The 22,958-nt window shown below is 38.5% G+C and overlaps 1 protein-coding gene across 3 annotated transcripts in view; it reads left to right on the top strand.

Moving 5' to 3' along the window:
* The window catches only part of htr4 (5-hydroxytryptamine receptor 4), a 151,542-nt gene extending 142,042 nt beyond the window's left edge, over nt 1-9,500 (top strand). For 2 of the 3 annotated variants that reach the window (XM_070836645.1, XM_070836646.1), the window contains exon 7: nt 8,130-9,500. In XM_070836645.1, coding sequence (XP_070692746.1) covers nt 8,130-8,214 — 85 coding nt within the window. In that variant the 3' untranslated portion in view covers nt 8,215-9,500. The remainder of the gene's footprint in view (nt 1-8,129) is intronic. The other variant, XM_070836647.1, reaches the window with a different exon arrangement.
* The last annotated feature ends 13,458 nt before the right edge of the window (nt 9,501-22,958 follow it).

Genomic DNA, 22,958 nt, shown 5'->3' on the forward strand with positions numbered 1-22,958 from the left:
GGACACTTACCTACTGTAATTCATGTTACAGTGAAGGCTTTGCTTACTTGTGCACATTTTTTGGATCTTATGGTTGCAAATTGTCTTTCAAGGTCAGTGTAGTACAAACAATGAGGGGTTCTTCTTTGGAAAGACTTAGAAAGTCACGCTGGTCTTATCAACATGCATATTTTTATTGAGCTACAAGCAAACTCTCCCTGTGGGTGTAAACTCTGAATAGTTTTTGCATACATTTGTCTTCTTCTTTTTATTCTACTTTGCTCAAAGCGGTGTAATCTCTTTTCTATTCAAATTCTAGTCTGTTGTGCTCCTCTCGTGATTTTCCCTGACCTCTTCTGCCTTCCCCTTCCTTCTCTTCTTTCATTAGTATCAGAGTGAGTCGTGAGTTCTTTCGGTGGCGTGCAGTTGAGCCAGGCCTCTTGTTGTCTTGGTAGGCGGTGACCTGTACGTGGACCCCTGACACAGCACAGAGCGAAAGAAAGAAAGAGGAGAAAAGATTTCCTGATTGTGATGATCAATTATTGTACTTCTGAAAGACACTAAACGGGATCATCAAAAGAAGTGGAGCGACAGAGAGAGAGAGAGGCTGAGTATGTGATTACAAGGAGTTGAGAGAGAGTGAGAAACCTGGAGTGGTCATCAAGAGAGAGACTGAGTGGGGAGTGTTGGCAGCTAATCTTTCCCAAGTGGAAGATTGGAGCACTTGTGGAGAAACTGGGTGGAAGATTGATGCAGTCACATCTTCATCAACTGCTGCAAATATACATTTCAGTCAGAGTTATTTATTCACTAGAGACTCAAAGAGTGATACAAGATTTATTGACAAATGCGTGATGTAGACAAACAGTCTTAGTTAGACCCCCCATGCATGTCACAGAGATGTCACATTTAAAGGCGGTAGAAATGCATCATATTATAGAATTGGAGTCTAGACACTGGTGGTGGTGATGGTGGTGGTGGTGGTGGTGGTGATGAAGCGGTGAAGAGCAATGTTGAGATCTGAGGATGAGATGAACGAGGAGCAGAACTCCTGAGGAGCACGGTGGAGGGACAGATGGGAAGCGAAGGGAATGAGGACTGGTGGTGAATAGCGTGGAGGAGGGGCGCATCGATTTGCCTGAGATGACAACTGACAGCAGCAGGAGAGAGCTTTAAACTTTTACAGCTGTGAGATGATTGGCTCATGAGGGAAGAAGCAAGAATGCGGCTGGTTTAAATGAAAGAGTGAAACGCCCATAGTCAGCTAATGAGATAAAAGCAGGAAGAGAGTGAGCGATGGAGAGAGGGAATGAAAATAATGAGTCATTGTAGTTTAAATTTTGCTAAAAGCTTCATTTCTCCCATCATTCATGCCAAGGACAAATCCAGCAATTTGTTTAATGACAAAGATTGTTTTGTTGTGCTCAGTCAGTAATAATGTTTGTTAAATCTGTTGCCTGTAAATCACTGACCCCCAGAAGATGTGTTAGTATACTATATGCCATTTTCTATCACAAAAGATTGATAAGGCATCCAGCAATTTAACTGCATCATAAATCCCAATACGCCTGGCTTACAGTAACATCTGAGACAGAAAGAAACACTATAATTTCCTACGATATAGCGTTGATATAGAGTTGTCAAGCAGATTCATTGGACATCAAGTGACCTTAAAATCTTACCTTAAAACCTTAAAGTCTTTCACTGTAACATTTGCACAACATGGCCAAAAGTATGTGGACACGCAAATATTGTTTGTTGAACATGTCATCTTTGAACCATGGGCATTCATCTGTGGCTGTAACAGCCTCCACTCAGACTTTCCACCAGATGTTGGGACGTGGCTGTAGGGATTTGTTCCCATTCTGCCACACGAGCATTAGTGAGGTCCAACACTCATGTTAGGGCAATGAGGCCATGAGTATGTGGACATGGGTGTGATCTTTTTGATAGATTCCATAAAACCAATTTTCATAGCATCCAGTCAGTTAAATACCTGATAAATCATGGTACTTATCAAAAATCCTGCAAATGGTTGCCACAAAGCAGTCAAGCTCATTGATTTGAAACTGCAGCTCCAGTTGTAAGCATGAAAGGAATTACTTTCAACAAAGACAGAGTACAGTTGGAAAAGATCCTGATGCCCATAAAAGGCTGAAGAAGCAGGGTAAAATATTACCTTATGAATATTTTAATATTTGTTTATGTTTCTGTGTAAAAGAGTGGCTGGTAAAGTCATGGAAAAAGTCAGCTGGGTGAATATGTATGACCATAAGCATTACCCCTAATGAGTTACACTCTCAAGTGTAGGAGTGAAGGAAGAAGCCTACCTTTTTACAACACTCAAGTTCTCATGAAAAGCCCCGACATGTGCACATCAAAGATGTATAGGTATTTTCAGGTGGAAAAATAAGCTGACAAGATAAGACAAACACAAAAGTTAAAGCTTAGCAAGAGTACAAATGACGTTTACTTATCTTCAAGGCTAGTTCAGTGGTTTTCGTAATTCAACTTTTTCTGTGGGTTTACAAAATTGACAGCGAGGTCCAGAAAAATGAAGTCAATATGCTTGAAAATGTGAAGGACGTTTTCTTTCACACTGTTTGAAGTGAAAATCTAAAAAAAAATCTCTTTAATCTTTTTATTTTTATTCACCCTTGTAAGAGCTGACTTTTCTTGTATGGTGTGAATCTCCTCTTAGAATATATAAAATAAAACTTTATCTCCCAGCATTCTCTGTCCTGTCTATTAACCTGTAAATTAACCTCTGAAAAGCTCTTGTAAGAGCTCTACTCTATCATATTTTGTCCGTACTAAATGTAAATCTCCGTCATACACTCAATAAACAAAGCAAAGGACAAGTTCAGTGTTCTATCACAGCAGTTTTCATTCGAGGAGGTTAATTCTCAGGTTAATGCGGTGCAGTAAGAGCGCTGTATTGTCACTTTTCATCCTCAGTGCTAATGTAGCGTGACAGTCATGTTCAAAGTGAGGAGAATGTGTAAAATATCTTGAAACTGAGATGGGTTTTTGGCTTTTAATCTCACACGATAAGTGACTGAAACTATTTAATCGGTTCTTCATTAATTCCACAGAAACAAGCTCTACCCTCCTCGTGCTTTTAGCTTCTTCATCATATCATTTTACACAAAGTTTATCTAACACCCTTTATCTAACTTTTAGCCCTAAATGTATATCATGATGTTGTGAAATCATTCAACTTTGCATTGCATTTAACTATTTTCTAATAATATAATCATATAACCAGGTTAAAATAAAGCATTGCACATCCATATTGTCTGACTCACAATGGACAGTTTTGTAAAAAGGATCAACAAGGATCAACATTGATCTTTTATTCTACACACTTGTCTTCCTTGTCTAAACCTACATTACCCATAATGCAACTTGACCGGCACAGTTCTTTCAGAGGTTTGGGTGTGTTATGCTAGTTGCAGCTAATGTTTCCTTGAGCCGTTGGCAAACACGCTTTACTGTGTAAAACTGATGCAGACTTTTCCTTTAGATGCTATCAGTTAGCAGCAATACTCAATTGAAAGCATAGATGCTGCGGCAAGCAGTCCTGCACATTTCTGTTTTTACATTTTCTTTTTTTTTTTTTTCTAACCAAGACGGTTAAGTTTGGAATGAGATTTTGTTGTCAATCAACTGTTTGTATTTATTGTTTGCAAGAAATCTGACCAAAACACACGATGCTTTTGCTACAATTCAGCAATTAGGGACTTTATTCTTTGACTTTTTGCCTTTAATGCTGTGGTGAAAGTTGTACATTTCAAATTTAACTGCTTAATAGCGCTGCATTCAGTTTCTTGGAAAATCAAACCCAGATGGCAAATAGCAAGCGAACAAGCAAACCATTATTTATCAGCTTTGCAAGTGCAATATGCAATGCACTCTTCCAGCCAAATTTCAAAAAACATATTTCAATGTCATTTGGACTTAAACCATATTGATCATTCACTCAGAAATGTTCTCTTTCCTTTCCAGTTCCTCCTCAGGAACATCTGACATCAGGGGCTGCTACACAGCGCATTCAAAAATCTTGCTTAAGGGCACTTTATCGAGTTGAATGTTGGCCACATCGCTGCCCAAAATATGTAGAAATGTTTAGTCTGCTTGTAATCCGGGCCTTCTGTCTCTCTCTCCTCTGGCCTCATTAAACAAATCTCCATCCTGTCTCCTGCTCTGCCAGTTGGACTGCTGGCTAAACTGTGTACAAACAAAACCACAAATAAACATAGAATGGATGCAGCCACATGTCCTGCTCCAATTTTTCATCTGATCCCAACACATAAATGAAAAAAAGCTCCAAATGAACACACCAACAGCTGGCAGTTACTATACATACTGTATATCTGTATATCTGTATATTAACAGTACTCCTGCATACTTCTTCACTCTGTTCTTTATTTACTTTCCTTTTCAAAGATTTTGCTTTCATGTAAAGAGTTTGGGATTTTTAATGAGTTTAGATTAGAATTTTTGTCATTTCCTCTCTAATTTATAAATTATTAATGATTTATATGATTAATACTTTAATGGTCGTATATACGACATTCAGAATATTAATATAACAGCAAACGTCCATTTGCTATGTAAAGTTACCGTAGAATAACAGTCTACTGGTGGTAGAAGTCCCTTTGTGTGTGTTGTTGTCTGAGCCTCTCTGTTCTTTGTTTTGGTGGCTGGGATGGGATCATGCACCTCAGAGTTCGAAGCGTTCTGCTGAATGTGGCCTTCCATTATTTCCTCTACTGAAGAAGTCATGCTTTTTGTCCTGCTCAGCAGGACCACATAAAATGATTAAACAAATAGTGTCACAGCACAATGAAAACCTTGTGAACTGTCCGAAATGTAAGATTTTCATAAAATAAGGACAGCCTTCTTTTAAGCTTTGTGACAGAGTTGATGGGTTTTTTTGTAGTTTAAGACAGAGCAAACCCTTCAGTTTATCTGTTTATCCCTAAAAATGACACAGCGACAATAAACTGATTGTATCATGAATGCTTATGATGTTTGATGGCGTCGCTGAGATTTTTCCACATTTAAGAGGGCTTTTTTGACAGGGCCACCCATCCTAGAGACACCCTTTGGTGTGTTGTTTCATCACTTCACAGATGGCAGTATCATCTATAGCATCTTTTGGACTCATTTCAGTGGTGTGAAGCAGTCAAGCATGATAGTAATGTTTTCCAACCATGAAGATTAATGCAGCAATGCACCAGCAGTGTATACATCTGTGACAAAGAATAACACCTCTGAACATAGTCAAATTGACATTTAATTAGCAGTTTTTACTCAATATAGACTTAGAAGACTGAAACGTTGGTGTTAGTAGCCTGCACTAATTGAAAGATCAATAAAAAGTCATCAATAACTTTCCCCACATCCCCTTACAAACAGGGATTTCCAACGTTTGTTTCTGCTGCAGAGAATAAGCAGAGGAACTTCCACACGCACAGAACCACAGAGAGACCAGCTGATGATTTAACGTGGCAATGTGGCAGCAATTTTGGGTTCCGCTCCGGCGGGAATTTTTAGCCTGTTTCCTTTTGAAAAGCCCTAAATATTCGAGGCTGTCGGGAAGGTAAATTTCACGGGCAGTTTGGCAGCAGGAAGTGTCTTTGGTCAGGGTGTTTGTGTAAACAGCCCATAATGGTTTTAGCCTGCGGTGAGGCCTCTGTGGCACACACACACACACACACACACACACACACACACACACATACCTTTGTACATATACACAGATTCGTCTACACAAAACTCATTGTTGATATCTCCATACACACATGCATACATTCTTCTCATTCAAATGCAGTGAAGCCTACAGACTGTATACAAATGAGACTCATTATGGTTGCCAAATGAGATTCTCTTATGGTTGACTTTAACAAATGTGCTTCATGCTCTTGAGAAGAGCTATAATGGCTGCTGTTGCGAACTAATGTCACATTTGTGCAAGACTGTTTGCATGAACCAATTACTGTTACATATTGGACATTAGATTTTGTGTCACATTCTTTTGGCAATAGAATTGCTTGCTTGAACCAATTAGTGCAACATATAGAAGAAAACTAAGCTTATTTGCATGGTGTGCTTCTTCACATTCATTCAGTGACAATTACAGTAAATGTGTTTGTCAACTGGCTTTTTGGGTCAATTCGCTTAAGGTAACGGATGAACTGACATTTCACCTGTGTTTTTCTTTCATGTTTCCCTTGACCTTTTCATCTAAATGTTTAACAGATCAACAAGCAGCCATGTTCTCAGCTTTGTGACAAGACGATGGAGTGGGTTTTTGAAAACCTACAACCCATAAAGAAAGAGCTTAAAGGCCGTAATTTATGTCACAACTGGAATTTGTTTCCCATATGAAATGAAAAGTCAATGTTGAGTCACTTTAAGTGCTAGTGCACTTATTTTAAGCCAAATCATCATCTAACCATGTAGTTTTGGTGCTTTATTTTGAAAGTATAACCAAATGTTGCATTTTTTATTATTGCAAAGTTGACCTTGAAATGAGAATGTGTGGTTTTGATGTGTAGTTGAGACAAAACGTGACATTGACATGGTATCCTCCAGTGGATGGATGTGTCTATTACACACTTGGTATTTGTCACTGTAGAATTGCTTTTCTCCCCAGGTATCACACTTGTTTCCTAACCAAAAATGTTCTCCATATTTCTCCAATTTTGTTTTTGCTGCTATCTATCCTGTGTCTATCCTAAGTGTTCTTGTGGGCAGGATGAGCATTGGTAAAGGTCAGTTCTGGCCTTTTGTGAGGCCCAAAACATCGAAGTGTTTCCAACTGAAAGTAAACTAGGAATCAAGGATCAGTATCAGGGGTGAGCACACCCCTCACTTTTACTTCTGTACTTAACCTAGTCTTAGACCTCCTTGCTGTAAGGCAACTTGTTACACAAAAATGTCACGTATGTAGGAATTACCTAAACATAATAGAGAGAAGATAATGTGTGGCAAAGTTATCTCAAAAGTTAACTCACTTTAAACTTATTTTACTGACATCCTTAAACGTGACTCTTTGTATCCTTAGTTATGCTGACCATAGAATAAAAACATTACTTCGACGCACACTCCTTTGCACTTTCATCGGACTGCAGAAACAAAGTCAGCTAGATTACTATTCAAGTCAGTATCAGTTTTGAGAACATGCAGCTGTGGTACGTGGGCCACTGTAGCAGAGCATATTAAAAGCCTTTCAAATATTCAGGTTACCATTTATAACTCCTCTGCCTGGTTTTTACTTTTTATTATCACTCCTTTCAGTACCACTAATAGAGTTATTAACTAACAGTTGTCAGCTTTGACGACTTCTCTCACTCACCTTCCTGTAACCCAGACTGTGCGATCACTTTTCCAGGAATGTCTGTCTATTTTGAGAAATGACTCATTTCCCATCAGGAGAATGTTATGAGGAATTAACTAATTGTATCATACCTTTATAAAGGCATATCAAGTCTGAACTGTTTGGCAGTGAATAGACAAGTGGAGGGCACCAGGTCTGGTACTCAGTGCACTGCTGGTAATCTTGGAAAATAATCTTATTTTACTGTCGCAGTTCAGTCTGTGTATCAGTGGTAAATGTCTGCTCCAGCTCATGTGGTTTGGAAGATCGTTGGCATTATAAGACACAGATGAAGCTGCTGGACAAGTTCTGCTTTTCTGCTGAATTGCTGTTGCACCTTTGCTGCATCCCTCAAGGCCTTGTCAGAGGAGCAACCACAGCGCACAGGCCTAAAGAGAGATTTAGGTTTGGATACAGTAACTGGTTTTTACAGTGCAGCACTCAAGAGAGAATTGTCTGCAGTATTTAGTTACTGTTTTAGAGGCACTACTATCATTTTTCAGCTGTATCAAATATGTTGCTGATTTACATACACTGTGGGTACTTGTTATTGTTATTATCAGTAGTTTTATTGTTTTAGGGCTGCAAATAACAATGGCTTGTTTTTGTAAAAATTGACAACTTAATCGTCAAAATACTTGTTTTAACAGCAGCAAAATCTTGCGTATGAAAATCTGGAAGCAGCAAATAATTTGGACTTTTTGCTTGCACGACCTAAATGATTAATCTCTCTCTTCCTACCCCTCTCACTGGTTTCTCTCAGGTATTCTGTCCTTCACAACGGGAACCACACAGAGCAGAAGAAGTCTCTGCACACCGCCACAGAGTCCCACGAGTCCTGTTTGTGACCAACAACAACTCGTCAGTCACATTTCCAATGACCTTCCGCTCTCACACTATCACCACAGAGTTGATGGAAACACACCGCAGCCTCCCCACATCTGGAGCTGAAATCCAACGCAGATGCTACAAATCCAGCAGAGCTCCAAAAACCAGAGTCCTGATGGGATTTTCAGGATCCAGGCGAGGAATGTGACATTGCAGCGGGTGCATCTGGTTTCAAGGTTCAGCTGAAACTCTGTGGTCTTTAAAGGTGGCAGGGACCTCGTGGACTGTAACGAAACAAGTTCTCTGTCTTTGTGATGCTGTTTCTGTCATGCTGGTTCTCCCGTTTGCAGGCCCACAGAGACTGAGCTGTCCCAGTCGAACTGAATCGGAGCCAGAACGTGACTGTGATCCAATCAGCAGGCCCGCTGGTATCTATCTGTGAAGTCCAGCATGTCTTGTGGAGAACCGGCAGCTTCAGTGGAATGTGTAGGAGAATTTCACAGCACGAGATGTGATTAATGACCGGGAGTCATCGAAGTGAATTATGTTGCCAAAGTTATTTGATATTGCATACAGAGGACCTATTTCTGATTATTATATGATGCTCCCTGTTGTTTTCCAGTACAAATCTTAAAGATTAAAGAAAGATTTTAGGAGGTTTTTCCCTGTAAAACGAGCATAATAACGTGGCAAAAAAAGAGCTTTTAAAACGAGTGTTATTCATAAGAAGAGGCAGAGTTGAGAACAATATTTCTTTTGCTAAACATCACATGTGTAAAAAAAATCAGTGTCTTAGCTTTAGACACAGACAAGGACCTGTATGTCTCCCAGGTTGAAGCTTTCCAGCTTTGCTAAATCCACACTAAGCTGAAATGAAAATGTGGTTGCAAGGCTGCGTTAAATCCTTGACCTAAACTGTTGAAGTGCATTATTATAGAGGCTGCTAGCTCACACTCCATGCTGATCACTCCGTAAGGCTCCGTCTGAATCATTGTTTTCTATGTAATAAGAACTTAAAAGGACCACATTGCACAAGAGCTGTTAATGAATGATTCAACAGGCATTGCGATAATGTAAGAGCAATATGTGCATGGTTATGGTATGTGTGTGATTGCATTTACATTTGCCCTTTTCCCATCATCCCACGCTATGTTACCCCGACTCCATCTCAACGCAACTTTATTCACTCCGTCTCTGCTCTCCTTGGAGGCCATGTCAAAGAATGTATAGAAATGTTTCCATTTGTTTATCATGGAAACGGAGAACACTAAAGCCAACTGTTTACCTGTACACATAATGCGATCTTGTCCTTTGTTTAGACTTAGTTATAGTTAACATCCTGTAGTGTCCACTCTCTGTGTCCTCCAGTACTGTAATGTACTAGCGTAAAGCGTAAAATTTCAAAGGGCCATTCACTGGGCCACAAAGGCTGAATCTCAATACGTCATTAGTCACCAAACCAGTTCTAATAAACCTATCGTAAGCTACCTGCCCAGCACCAAACAGCAGATAGACAAAGTTAGGAAATAGGTTGAGAAGGCAGTGGACCATCTAGTGCCAGGTCATGTTCTCAGGAGTTGGTGGAAACCAAAGCAGAGCTAAAAGGGGCGTGAATATCGGACTTGCATTCATTAGGTGGAGAGAAACGCGACAATAGTTTAGTAATGCTGTTTTGTGTCTGCTAGATTTGCAAATACACCAGAAACTGCCAAAACATTAGCCATAACAGCTTTCTAAACTTGCAATATGTCATGGCTGTCTCAGTCAGCCTTTTGCGGAGTGCTCAGACATAATTAATGCAGCTAAAATCAATTAATCAAAAGCATTATTCCAAGTTTGACTTTAGAGCTTGGTCATTTTAATGACCTCCAAAGACCAGACCAAAGACTAAAGTGTAGTTACAAACCCCATAAATGGTTGCTGCCCAACTTTCTATGAATCACACGTACAATTCTGCAACATTTTTTGCTGTTGAGTGACAACCATGCATCTCTAAATTCATTGAATTTCAGTTTACAGATAAAGTCAAAGACTATGTTATACTATTATATTACTATGTTATAGAGCTTAAAGCAAGACTGTTTGTCTTTCGTTAATTGAAAGTTGACATTTTGGAAACACAGCTTTCAGAGGACCGCTACAAAATAGTGAACATCATGTCTTCCAAAAGTGAGCCCTAAACAGGGCTGCAGAGGGACAAACACAGCCTTCTCAAGTTAATCAGATGAAAACACAGTTGACCACTGGTTCACTGGCAAAAAGAAAAGCCAAAAAGCTCTTGATAACACCGGGCAGGAGAGCTAATTAAAAAAACCCTGCAGAGACAAGCCTATTGACCCAGTTTAGCAAATCATGGTTCAGTAGAAATATCCAATCTGGGCTTCATAAGTGACACCAGCTCTCATGTTACTCCAGATACATAAATATGGCCCTCACACATTACATTTCAGCCAGGAGAGTGAGGTGAAGGACAGCTGGTTCACTGAGACCATCGCACATGATGTGCATTTTTCTGAAGTTTAGGACACCACAATTCATTTCAATTCTGTCTGTATCATGTCAGAAAATGTTACATAGCAGACAGTGAAATGTCCACATTTTAAGCCATATTTCATTCCAAAAAGACTCATGTTTATGTCAACAATGACACTTAAGTGCTACAGAGCTCACTTAGATTGATACTCTATCCAATGTCTATATTTTGAATATTACAATTTTTGTTAACTTTCAGGAACCATTACCAACATTCAACATGAATATTGCCAATGCCAGTTGGTGTATAGTACCAGTATGAAGTGAAAGATGATTTCCATCTGCAGGCAACTGTTTATCATGCTGAACTGTCCTTGAAATTAGTTTTTAAGAGATATCATCCACCTTCTGTGGGCTTCAATAAAGGCTGTAAGAATTTTGTAGTTTCATTCATTACGACAGCCACTGAAGTCAGCTTTGATTATGTTGGCTAAAATGGAAGTTGAAATGCACCGTTGACTTTTAAGTAACAGAATGTAAATAGGAATTTCTCCAACCATTCCTGCAGCATCCCGGCTAGAAACGTTTTGTCCTGAACATTACTATAATGTAATATAGTATATAATGTAATGTTTCCAAATGTCCTTTTTGTAATGGTGCTATGTAACTATATGAGTTAAATGTCCTAAATTTTGAACTGCAGCACTTTCATAACCAAAAGAGGACGTTTTAGGAACGTCCTGGATGTTCTGTAAAGGTTCAGGCCGTTCTTCACCTTTAGAACTTTTAGGGAGCGTTACACAAGGTCAACAGACCGTCTTCTTCTACATGGGTTAACCCTGTTCTCTGTTATCCATATCAGTATTGTCCAAAGAGTCATTTACTTCTGAAAATATGGTGAAAGACCGGTTCTGCTGAAGGACAATCAAGGATTTTGATGGTGAGGAGCATTATATTTAGCCATATTTTGCAAAAGGAATATATTAGGCATACAGATCAATGGCAGAAAAGTGGAATATGCTGCTTGAGTGATTTCAGATGTTTCTATGGATGTTTTGATACATTTCCCTGCTGTGAAAATTGTTCTGCTTTTACAGACTGCTTTTAAAGTGGTATGTTTGATACTGCCTTTAGAATGCCTTCAAAGCTCATGGGGATTCAATGCTTTTCCTACTCTGTGGCATAGTGAATGGTGGCATAGTGGTGGCTTGACGCTGCACTTGTGTATAGAGTTCTGGTAGCCTAACATCCTACCAAGTTTGGGGCTACTGGAAAGAGTTAAAAAACAAATGTATTCAGATAAACTGTTGTTTTTCCACACAAGTTAATAAAAAAACACACAGAGAAACCACTACTCATGATACCAGACAGTTAGTCCTCAGTTCATGCTGTTACACTCCAATTTCACAGCATGAAAAACATGTTTGCCATCATAAATCCCCTTCTACCCATAGACTACTTTCCATTTTCAATAATTTCCTGTAGTTGGCGCAGATGATGTTCTTCAGCTCAGTGTTCTTGGAAGAGAACTGCCGCTTCTTTTTTTCAGTTGTTTCTAAACACTTCTAAAATACTCAGTCTGACTGAGAATAGGTTCATAAAAGTGCCATGCAAACATCAGCAAAATTGTGTATCTCAATGTACAGCAAGTAAAAAAGTAATTCAGGAAAGTGTAGAGTTCTTTCTCAAATCCAAGATGCTTTGTCACAATATTGGAAAAGCTTCAAAACCCATTTTCATTCTGTTGTTGGCTCAGTTCAGTGACTTATGATCTCAAGTCTTAAGAAAAACCCATGAAAAGTCTGTCTGTATGCTGTGGTGTTTGTAGTGTAGCAAGCTGACAAGGAAGCACTCAGACAAGGCTATCATAGGAGGAGTTTACTATATGGATGCTGAATTTTTGTGGCTACTTCAGAATTGTCTACTTTTTATTTGTAATGCAAATGAAATGTCAACATCAAACAATTGAAAGAAAATGAGAAATGTTTCCTATTCTTTGATGAACAAGTTTATACTTGTTCTTCTTCCAAAAGGGATTCATTCAAACTGTGACCTCTTCCATAATTGAAGCACAAGCACTTTTTTTGTGATTTAAAGAAGGATCAATTTAGCAGTTAGTCTGACATAATTTTATTAGAGCAATTCCATAAATTGATAATCCCACCCAAGAACAACCTGTGGATGTCTTTTTGAAGGGCATTCGAATATTATTTATTTTCTGATCTTTGCTGTTAAGATAATTAAGATCTAGATGACCTATTTTGATATTGAACTCCAATTATGCAAATAATGCATGAGGACCAGTCGCCATTTGTTCCCCTTTTGCAAAGGTCAATGTTCATTTTTAAACTTTTTACGGAAACAGTTACGGAAAGAAAGTTTTACAGCATGTGGGGAAAGATTAAGTGATTGTAAAATTCCAATTTCGTTTTTCTTAAAAAAAGATAATGACTTTTTTGAACTGTAGTTTATGAAAAGTAGAGCTGAACATGAAAATTGACAAAAAGGCATTTCTTATTCCATTTTGACTTGGACTGGCTAACTCAGATTTGATGGACGTTAGTCTGATAAGTTTGTTTCATTAAAAGTGTCCTAGTAGTTTTTGCTCCCAGAGGAAGTTGGCCTTAACTTTCAGATGATTTTGAATTTCCATTATTGAATAAATGGAGCTTGAAATTAGTGAAAGTTAGTAATGAGAGTAAAATTTTTTATGATTAATGATATTGTTATATGTTTGACTTTTCTTCCTTCCCTGAAAAAGCATCCTCGTGATTGACTTTAAGAAGTCCTCACTCTAACTTTCTCTAACATACCTCTAACTGCAGAGCGAGGCCACAAATGGCTGCGAACAAAGACAGCAGAATATAAACGAAATGATACACAGTTCCGCAGAGACGTTTTCAGTTCTAAGAAGTTGCATATTCAACCTTTTTTATTCATGTTTTCAGCATCTTCAGACCCACAATTTTCTTTTCTAGCACACATCTGTTTGTCGGTCTTCCTGAAGTATAAAAGGAGACGGTCTTTCTGGCATGACTCATTTTTGTTTTTCTGTGTTTTTACTTTGCTGTTCAATAGCCGCCCACTTCCACGGCTGTAGTTTCCATGACATCTGTGGAAGCCTGATGTCAGGCTGTGTGTACGTCCATTCTTGTGCAGAGAAGTTTGTGCATGGGTGTGAGTGTGTGTGCATGTGTGTGCTGCCTGGGTAAGCTCCTCAAAAGTCTAAAATTTGAAATCTGAGTTCGCCTACCTTCATGAAATTTAATGAGCCAAGAAGTGTGAGGAAGGCCATTTTTGGAGATCTACCAAACACATCATGAGTTACAAAAAAATCAATCTGAGCACGCTCCAGTTGGGAACCATCTGAGAGATTCAAGGGGTCATGTAGCTATTTCAGGTAGAACAAAGCCAAGGAGGAGCGAGAAGCAAAGCCCGCTGCCCCAAATGGAATTACATTCAAGTTTAGATTTTTTCTTTTCAACACTTCAAAGAAACAGTTGGAGCATCCGTCCACCTGTTATGGTTGATTTAAGTTAGTAAAATCTGTGGTTTGTCTTAGAATTCTGTGGTTCATTAGTAATATCTGAGCTTGATGCGTGCATGTGACCATCAGTTTGATTCAATACGTTTGAAAAAATTCGGCATAGTGAGCTCAGAGTGCTGGAGGTGAGCTGTTCTTTGCTAATGCTCCACAGAGACATACAGACCAACACCCACTGTCTCCTCTGACGCCTGGTTGGCTTTCCAAAATCATCTTAAAACCCTTTAAGTATTAAATAATTCATAATAAAGTTAAAACAAACAAACATTAGGATTTTAATCCTAATCCTAGTCCTTCTGAATCAAAGGGAATACTTCTTTAGTCAAATATTCAATTTATCACAGGCAAACATTATTTACAAAAAAGAGATATAACTAAGCCAGAAAAATGAAAATGTGTCACTCTCATCAATGCAAAAGAGGAATTACAATCTGAAACTACATGACAAATTCAGAATTATTGGATTACTGTTCTGACATTGTCTCTTAGTTTCAGTTTGCCTAATTTGCTCAGAAAGCAGCAAAGATTGCAACCAATCCAAAAATAATAATAATGGTCACAGTTCTCGGCAAAAATTCATAGAGATTCATAAAAGAACAGAAAAAAAAATCTATTTATTTCTACCTTAAGGAAAATCTGTAGCCCTTAAAAGTCTTTTGCCTCCTAAATATCACGTGATTCAGTTTGTATGCCCCAATCATCTATAGGATAACATTTCTTTTTCCGTAATCGACGGTTCAATAGTTCTTCGAATAGAGAGACTTATAGTTTATCTAGAATAATCACATTTCTGGTCCCGGTATGACTTTTTTAAGTGCTGGAATATTAGGCACAAGTTCTCAGCACAGCCTCTTTGCCTTCTTTATTTGCAAAACTTCTTTGGATATGTTTGTGACATCTTACCTGCCTTCTTCAATGTCAATTGCAGAATTTCTCAGATGCAGCCACTGTCTAAGTCTTACTTTTTGACACAATTGCAGGACACTAGACTAATTTGGATCCTTATCACTGAAGACAGAGTTATTCCCATGTAAATGTGGTGCAAAGAGCTGGACTTTGACAATGGCTGCTGTAGGTGGAACGTCCTGAGTTGTATTCCTCGCCACTCCTGCTCTGTATCCCTTCCATCTCTTTTAATTTATTCATTTATGTTTGCAGCTTACAGCATGAATGTGTAGATAAAGAAAACTTCCACAAACTGACAAAAAACAACTTTTATAAAACTCTTCAGTATTTATTTTGACAGAACAAAATGGGTATTTTCATGTATTAAAAGACCATAAAAGGCTTCTCTTTCAGGGAGCTGAAACATGTATGACTTTTTTCTGTTGCTATGTGACAGTTCCGATAAAGGCTAATTAAAGATTAAAGAGATGTTGATAATCTGGTGTTGACTTTCTTTGTGATTTCAATAACAGCATGTGCGTCGGTTAGCCCGTTGATTAAAGCATCATTAAAGCGCTCACTTCACTCAAAGGCCTCCAGTTTCCTCGACGAGCTAATCCAAGCCCTCTCTTTCTCTCTGCTTTCTCTTTTGTAAGTGAAACATTGACGCCTTGGAGGAACTCGGGAGGATTAAGTCAGCGGTACAGAGAGTAAAACTCATAAAGATAAAAGCACATAAAGGACGTATTCTTAGCAGAGATACACGATAGTGATGAATGGAAAGAGCATGACACACGATCGCAGCTTTGTCAGGGTGATAATTCTCACTCTTTGTATTCATCACATCTACACCAAATGAATTATGACTCTCTGATTCTGCTCGGTGGACCTCAGGAAATGATACTAGTATAGCTCATCTTTAGGGCTGCAATCAATATTTTCCTTTCATTGGTTACATTTTGATTGACTGATTGATTGTATTGATGTTGCTTTTTTCAGTTGATTAATTGCTTGAGAGTAATTCAATTTACAATTTTCTAAAATATAGAAAAGCAGCAACATTTGAGAAGAAACAAGCAAATATTTGGCATTGTGAGGAATACATTTTTTTTATTTTGATGATTAATAATTTATCAAAATGGTTACTGATTGATTGTCTTTATAGTTGCTAGCACTGACAAAGATAAGGCTAACAGCCTGCTTATACTAAACGGCACCATGGAAGTAACACGTGTCAGTCTTTCACATATGTAGGCCGCTCTTTCTTTTTGCCTCAATTAGACGCGAGACAGCGTAGAGCTGACTGGAAATGAGGGGAGCGAAATGAAGGACCACTCGCAACAAAGGACTTGAATGAGGGATGCTGCGATTCAAGGGTAAGTATCTTAAACCTGTGGACCCTCTGGATGTCAGCGTGCTCATTTTCATTCCAGAAGTCCTGAGGGGTGAAAAATGCTATAGGTGGACAAACAAATCTTTGTCATTGTGTTAAGAAAGGTACATGAAATTCAAATGTGCACATAGTGGTTGTGTCTAGAGCAACCACAGATTTGCAAGTGTTGCAAGATTTGTACATGCTGTTTCTTTGTTGTGTGCGTTTGTCATTGTGCAGCACTAACCCTAAACTCTACTGCTACCCTGACCATGAACCCAAGCCTAACCTTTAACCCCTAACCCAAATCTTGTGAGTGTTTCACAAATTTAGGATTACCATCTAGACAGAATCCATAAGAGTGGCATGGTTGGCGTGCAACCTCGTCCCAGAGTGCATTAGGTTGTCCATCTTCACATTTTGTTAATTGCTTTGGTTGTAACCAGTTTGTCATTGCAATCGTAAAGGTAGACCGACATATCACAACTTTGTGTGCTTGTATTTTTTAACAGTTTATCATAATCAAAAATATTGATTGGCATATATTGTGCACTTTTGATATTATTTCAAGGTAGTAGCAGTTAATGTTACTTGTGTGTATTGCTAGTATGTGTTAACTTTGTTAGCTAGTTTAAATCTCAAACAAACTCAGTGTGAGAAGTAAAGGAAACCCAGGATGAGTAAAGTGATTGACAGGACCTGGAAACAATCCTAATGGAAGAGCAGATGTCTCCGGCTCAGCTATCACTTCATCTTTACTGTTGCCGCCAGCCAGCCAGCCTGTAATTCCACTCATCGTTCCCCTCATCATTCATCGCCCAGTTCATCATCTTTTGTCCGTGTTTCAGATCACTCCTCAGGGATTTGTGAGTAACAACTAGCCAATGCACATTCTATTTTATTTGGTAGCTCTCACTTGCAAGTGAACCGTTTTAGGTCAATACACTATATATATATATATATATATATATATATATATATATATATATTGTTTTGTCTTGGTTTAAATAACTGTTAGTAGAGTAAGTTGGTCCGTGTGAGTGTGTGTCCTTTAGTTAGGAGCTTTTGAATTGGTAAATAACATTTTGAATTTGAATTTAAAGGAACAGAACAACAAAAATAGCAGCACTGTAGCTAAAAATGTTAAGAAGCCGGAGAAAAGGTCAGGAGGTCATTCAAAGGAAAGGGTTTCATGATTTTCAAGCAGAAGACACAGAAATCTTTCTAGTTTTAGTAGCTCTGAATTGACAAGCCTTTCTTCATACTGGACTTCAAGCCAAAACCCTTTGATATCAGATCCAACGACTGATTCTGTACACAGGGAGTTAAAGTATCGTAACATATAATTTCCAAAGCATTTATTTATTAAAGAGTTGCTATTAAAATTTTAAAATTGGTTTAACATTCATTCTGGCAGAAAAGAAGAAGCAACATTATCTCCTGAGTCTTAGAATATGCAAATGCTCATTGTCCCAATTCTGCATATAGTCTGCAGTCATGTAAAGAAAGAAAAAAGATCCGCGCAGCTCTGGCTGCATGTCTCTGGTATGTAAATTAGGTTTAGATACTATAGTCCTCATTTACATTTTCACATGCATGTCCTCTCTGACTGTTGCTGTGACACATTAACACTGTCCAAACTGCAGTGGTAAGCAGGTCTCTTCTGTTGTGACTCAGTGTGACACAAAAACACACAAAAAAAATGCAATAGACTCTAGGTGCACCACGTCAATATGAATTTCCTGAAGAAGTGAGAAAATCTCAGGAAATGCAGTCTGGCTTTATATTTTAGGTAAAATAAATGAATGGTTCTGGTTTGTTGCTGTCACAATTATTTGTCTGAAGTAATACATGGTAGTTGTATGATCCTTCACTGTGTCTCTTTAAAGAAGAGCTGATGAACTGGTGGTTCAAAAAAAGTCCCTAACAGTACGTCAGACATAGCTTCCAAACTCATCGCTATGCCTCAGCCTCTCCTCTTTCAGTGCGCAGCTATTAATCTTGTGGAACACTGATGGCATTTGCAGGTTTAAAGGAAAATACGCTATCAAGAATTGTTGACAAGACCAGGAATGAGGTCTCGGTGAAATCTAATGTAGTGATAGTGTTGCATTCCTGCACATGCTGGTTGTGTGTCACAGTGGTGGAAGTACTCTACTCTACTGCTTAAGTAAAAGTATCAATACCACAGTGTTTAAAAACTCTGTTACAGTTTTTGCATTCTAAATTCTACTTGAAATTAATGGATTGTATTGGTACATAAATGTGGACATAAGGAGGGAATAGCACACGCCTGGCAATGGAACAGCTGAGCAGCCAATTGTCCAATTACTTTTGGTCCCTTAAAAAGGTGGAGGGCACATATAAAATGTGTTGTAATTCCTACACCGTGCACCTGATTTGGATGTAAATGCCTTCAAATGAAAGCTGACAGTGTGCACTTAAAGCACATCTTGATTGTTTCATTTCAAATCCATTGTGGTGGTGTACAGAGCCGAAATGCTGAAAATTGTGTCAATGTCCAAATATTTATGGACCTGACTGTAACACAATACCCAGAAAGCTCTCACTTTTGCATGAATGGAATCAAGAGCAAGTTAGTTATGCTTGTTGGCTGATTAATTGAAGTTTCTTAGCCTCAACATCACACTTTTTTGTAGTAAAAGTAGTAAAATAAATTTAACTTTGCATTTCTGACACACTTGCAGGCTTACCCAGTGCAACCTTCCAGTGACACCATTTTAAGTTATGTCAAAATTCCAAACAGACAGTGTCATTATTCAGGCATTCAGGAGCTACAGAAGACACATAACCAACTGCTCTGTGAAACGAACTTTTGGATGGACTTCTTCCTGTTTTTCTGTTTTTCATTGACAGTCGATGTGAGGCTGTAATCTGCAGGCCAGCGGGGACGCAGCGGCGCAGCGGAGCGAGAAACAGAGAAATTAAATGTTATTGTTTACTGTGTTCAAAATGACTCACATACATGTCAGAGAGCTCAGTGCAAGGAGCAACACTGAGACCATGAACTCCATCATATGTTCAAAGATACACATTCAACCAGGGATTCAAATGTAACCCATTGTGCACACATACACTGGTAAACATTCATGCACACACACATGCACATTCATGCACAGATAAAACTAAAATAATAATGAATAAATACTAATTTACATATTGTTCATAATTTGGACTGGAAGTGATTCAACTTTTGCTGTTGTTCTTCAAACTGAAATCCAGTTTTACTGTTATGGTTTGGAGTTCACTTTGCTTTGGCAGCATGTGTTGGATTCAGCTCAGTCAGACTCTGCATCCATCCCCACAGACCCACAATTTTCAGCAGAACGTCGATATATGGTCAAACCTGGAGGATACATGTTCTCAGAGAAAAACACATCATGTAGGGCAGCACTTTTTTTTTTTTACAAAGCACAGAGGTGTTGTGCTGTGGTTCTCAGAGATGTGCTTACAAATGTGAAGTTTTCTCTCATTGCTATACATGCATGTTCTGGATTTTGCTCCACTTTGAATTTGAGCTTCGTTCACTGCTTTTACCTCTTGTGCGTGGTATCAGGGGAAACCCAGCTGTAACTGGTTTACTATTTTCAGTGCACAGCTCGGCTGCTGGTTGATCTCCACAGTATTTGCTGTAATTGATGGAGCCTACATTTTGACCTGTTTTCTATGTTTTATTTTATGCAATGAATTCATCAATAGAAATATTATAACACGCTGTTTGAAATGGTACGAGGACACTTATTTTTAAAATGTGTTCATTTTGCCATGCAATTTCAGGATAACACTCAAACCCTGTTACACCAGTACTTAGGCTTGATTGGCTTCTCTCATCAACTAGTTAGTCAGCCCCATCTAATCAGGTGATTTTGCTGTATTAGACCAAGAAAGTCTCATATCAGCAGATTCCTCTCACTCTGTGGCCAATCATGGTTGAATATTGTATAATTCTTGCATTGGGAGCCACTCTTGATAAAAACTTAAGCTACGAGTAATCACCTTTATAACTGATAGACTTATAGACTGCACAGGATCGGATAAACAACCTGAAATGATGAGTTGAATATTTAAGAACTGGCTACTAACAATGACATGAATGCTGGTGCAGAAGAACTTGAATATTGATTTTAGATTTTTTTTGCAAAATTCTTGGAAATCTGTAAGACCTCTTCAGACATGCACTGAAATGTAGTTGGCAGTAAATTATATAAAATGTTACGATCTAATTGATTTGGTATTGCAACTTTGTTTTTATTGATATCAAACTGCTGTTTTTGTTCATTGTTCTTGTTCTATGTTGTTTCTTTTTTTGTTGTTGCAGGAAGTACTTCTGTATTCTAAAGCAACAAAAAGCACCACCAAATTGAAAAGGGAAGAGACAGTGACATACCCAACAAAAGCATGCTAAACAGAAAAGAAATTAAGACTAAAGACAAGATGAGCAGAAAGAGATAGTGAAGTTAACGAAGCAGCCAGCCCACACATTGAGTCAATTCAATTAGGAAGAGAGAATCCTTCCTGACTGGAGTTTAATGTGGTTACAGATTGAGGACAGCTCTCTGAGGGTTCCTTGTCTGTGGCAGCAACAAGGCTTCAGACACCAAGCTTTAAGTTACGCCACTGTATGTATTCACAGTAACTCTCACACAAACTGAAAGATCCTACATGTGGGATTTTATAGTGTAAATTTGTCATCATCAATTCTTGTATTTGGAATCATTTCTGTACAAGAATCCCCAAAAGCTTGATATTAAGTGTCCTTCAGATGCCATGTCATTCGTCACACGTCCCTATGTGTACAATAGGCAATGCAGTTTCCAAGTTAAAGGTTTGTGAAACTGTACACCTGGGGATGTGAGTAGTACGGTTTATTGGACTTGGTACAAATATTTGACCCTTCTTCAGTTTGCTCAGTTGTTTTGGAAGAGGAGTCATTACTCCTGAGAATTTTTCCACCTTGTGGATTGATTGTACAAAATGCATCCACGGCAACGCTGTACTCCATCAACGCCATGGCTGTGAAATATGTCTTTGTTATGGAGAACAAATGAGCCACAGAAAACGTGCCTGTATGGCTGGCTTGCCATAATGGATGAATTTGAAAGAAATGCACCTTTGAGAGGGTTCATAGTAATGCTTTTTTTCTTTCAAAGATTGTTTTTATAATGTAACATTTACTGTGTGCTCATACTGTACATAATGATGGATGGCAGTCTTATTATGTTGCTATCTATCTTGTTCGAATGTAATGATGACTTAAACTCAAGTGGTGCATTTATCTAGTTAAGTAACTATAATGATAAAAAAAAAAGAAAGATATGTGATTATGTGTGATAAGCAGCATTCATGCTTTTCCAAATGTGATGAACTCTTAGAAAACTGCTTCAGGTGTGACAAAAGTAATAAACCGACAGAGGCATTTTTAAACTGGGGCTTATTTTTACATTATTTGGGTTCAAAAGAGCTGGTCGGTACAAAAAGGTCTTAAATTGGTCAAGTGGATCACCTCAACCAGCAACTGCAAATGTGATTCAGTGATTGTCAGCAATGTTAAAGTAACTCCATCAAAAGGTCTTGGTTTTGCCACCAACTGGCTCAGATTGTTATTTGAAGTGTCTGACAACATTGTAGAAAGGATTCCTACAGAGATAGACCTGTAAGATCTCTTTTTGTTCAACCAGGTGCAGTCATTGAATCGTGCAGCTCAAAGCCACCAGGCTCCACTGACAAAACAGTAATTTTACTTGACAAATGTAATTTTACATCACAGCCATTGTAGCTCATTTACAGTTGAGGCAATTAACTGGACAATTTTGAAAAACCTTTTGTATCTGCTGTCCTTTTGTATCTGTTATTTTCAAATCCACAGTATGTAAAAATAGGGCACAGGTTTAAAAATTCTCGAGTTAACCTTTTCAGGAACTCGGTAGCTGAGGAGACACGTGCAGACACCCAGTCTGTATCACCACCTTTTCACGTTTGCTTTGTTTTTACCTTACCAGTGTGTGTGCATCAGTGTGTGCAGTGAAAGTGTGCACTACCTTTGCAAGCAGCTTTCCTCTCCTTCTCATTGCTTGCTCAGGTCATGGCCCACGTCAACAAGCAGATGTAGTCTCTATTGTTTCTGCAGGGAGTCTATTGACCTTTAACACACAGTCATGGAGAAGGTCCAATGCAACATTTAAGCGAGTTTCCTCCTCGAGGGAAAGACACGGTGGAGGAGGGAAAGGAGAAAGGAAAGGCAGTTAAAGCAAACCTGTTTAGACTAAATCCAACTCCATCACGTGATTGCAGAATACAGAATACAGAAAATCAATGAAAGAATATAAGGGGTGCATCCCAAGTCTCTTACTAGATATTTCCTTGCTCTTTGAATCTGACTTTGTTTCACTATCTTGAAGGCCGTCTCAGAGCTCTTATTTCTGCTCTGAGGAGTGAGGATCAAGGAGAGAGGAGGGATTTCTGAGGAGCCG

This window comes from Pempheris klunzingeri, chromosome 9, assembly GCF_042242105.1.
Source record: "Pempheris klunzingeri isolate RE-2024b chromosome 9, fPemKlu1.hap1, whole genome shotgun sequence".
In the NCBI taxonomy this organism is placed as follows: domain Eukaryota; kingdom Metazoa; phylum Chordata; class Actinopteri; order Acropomatiformes; family Pempheridae; genus Pempheris; species Pempheris klunzingeri.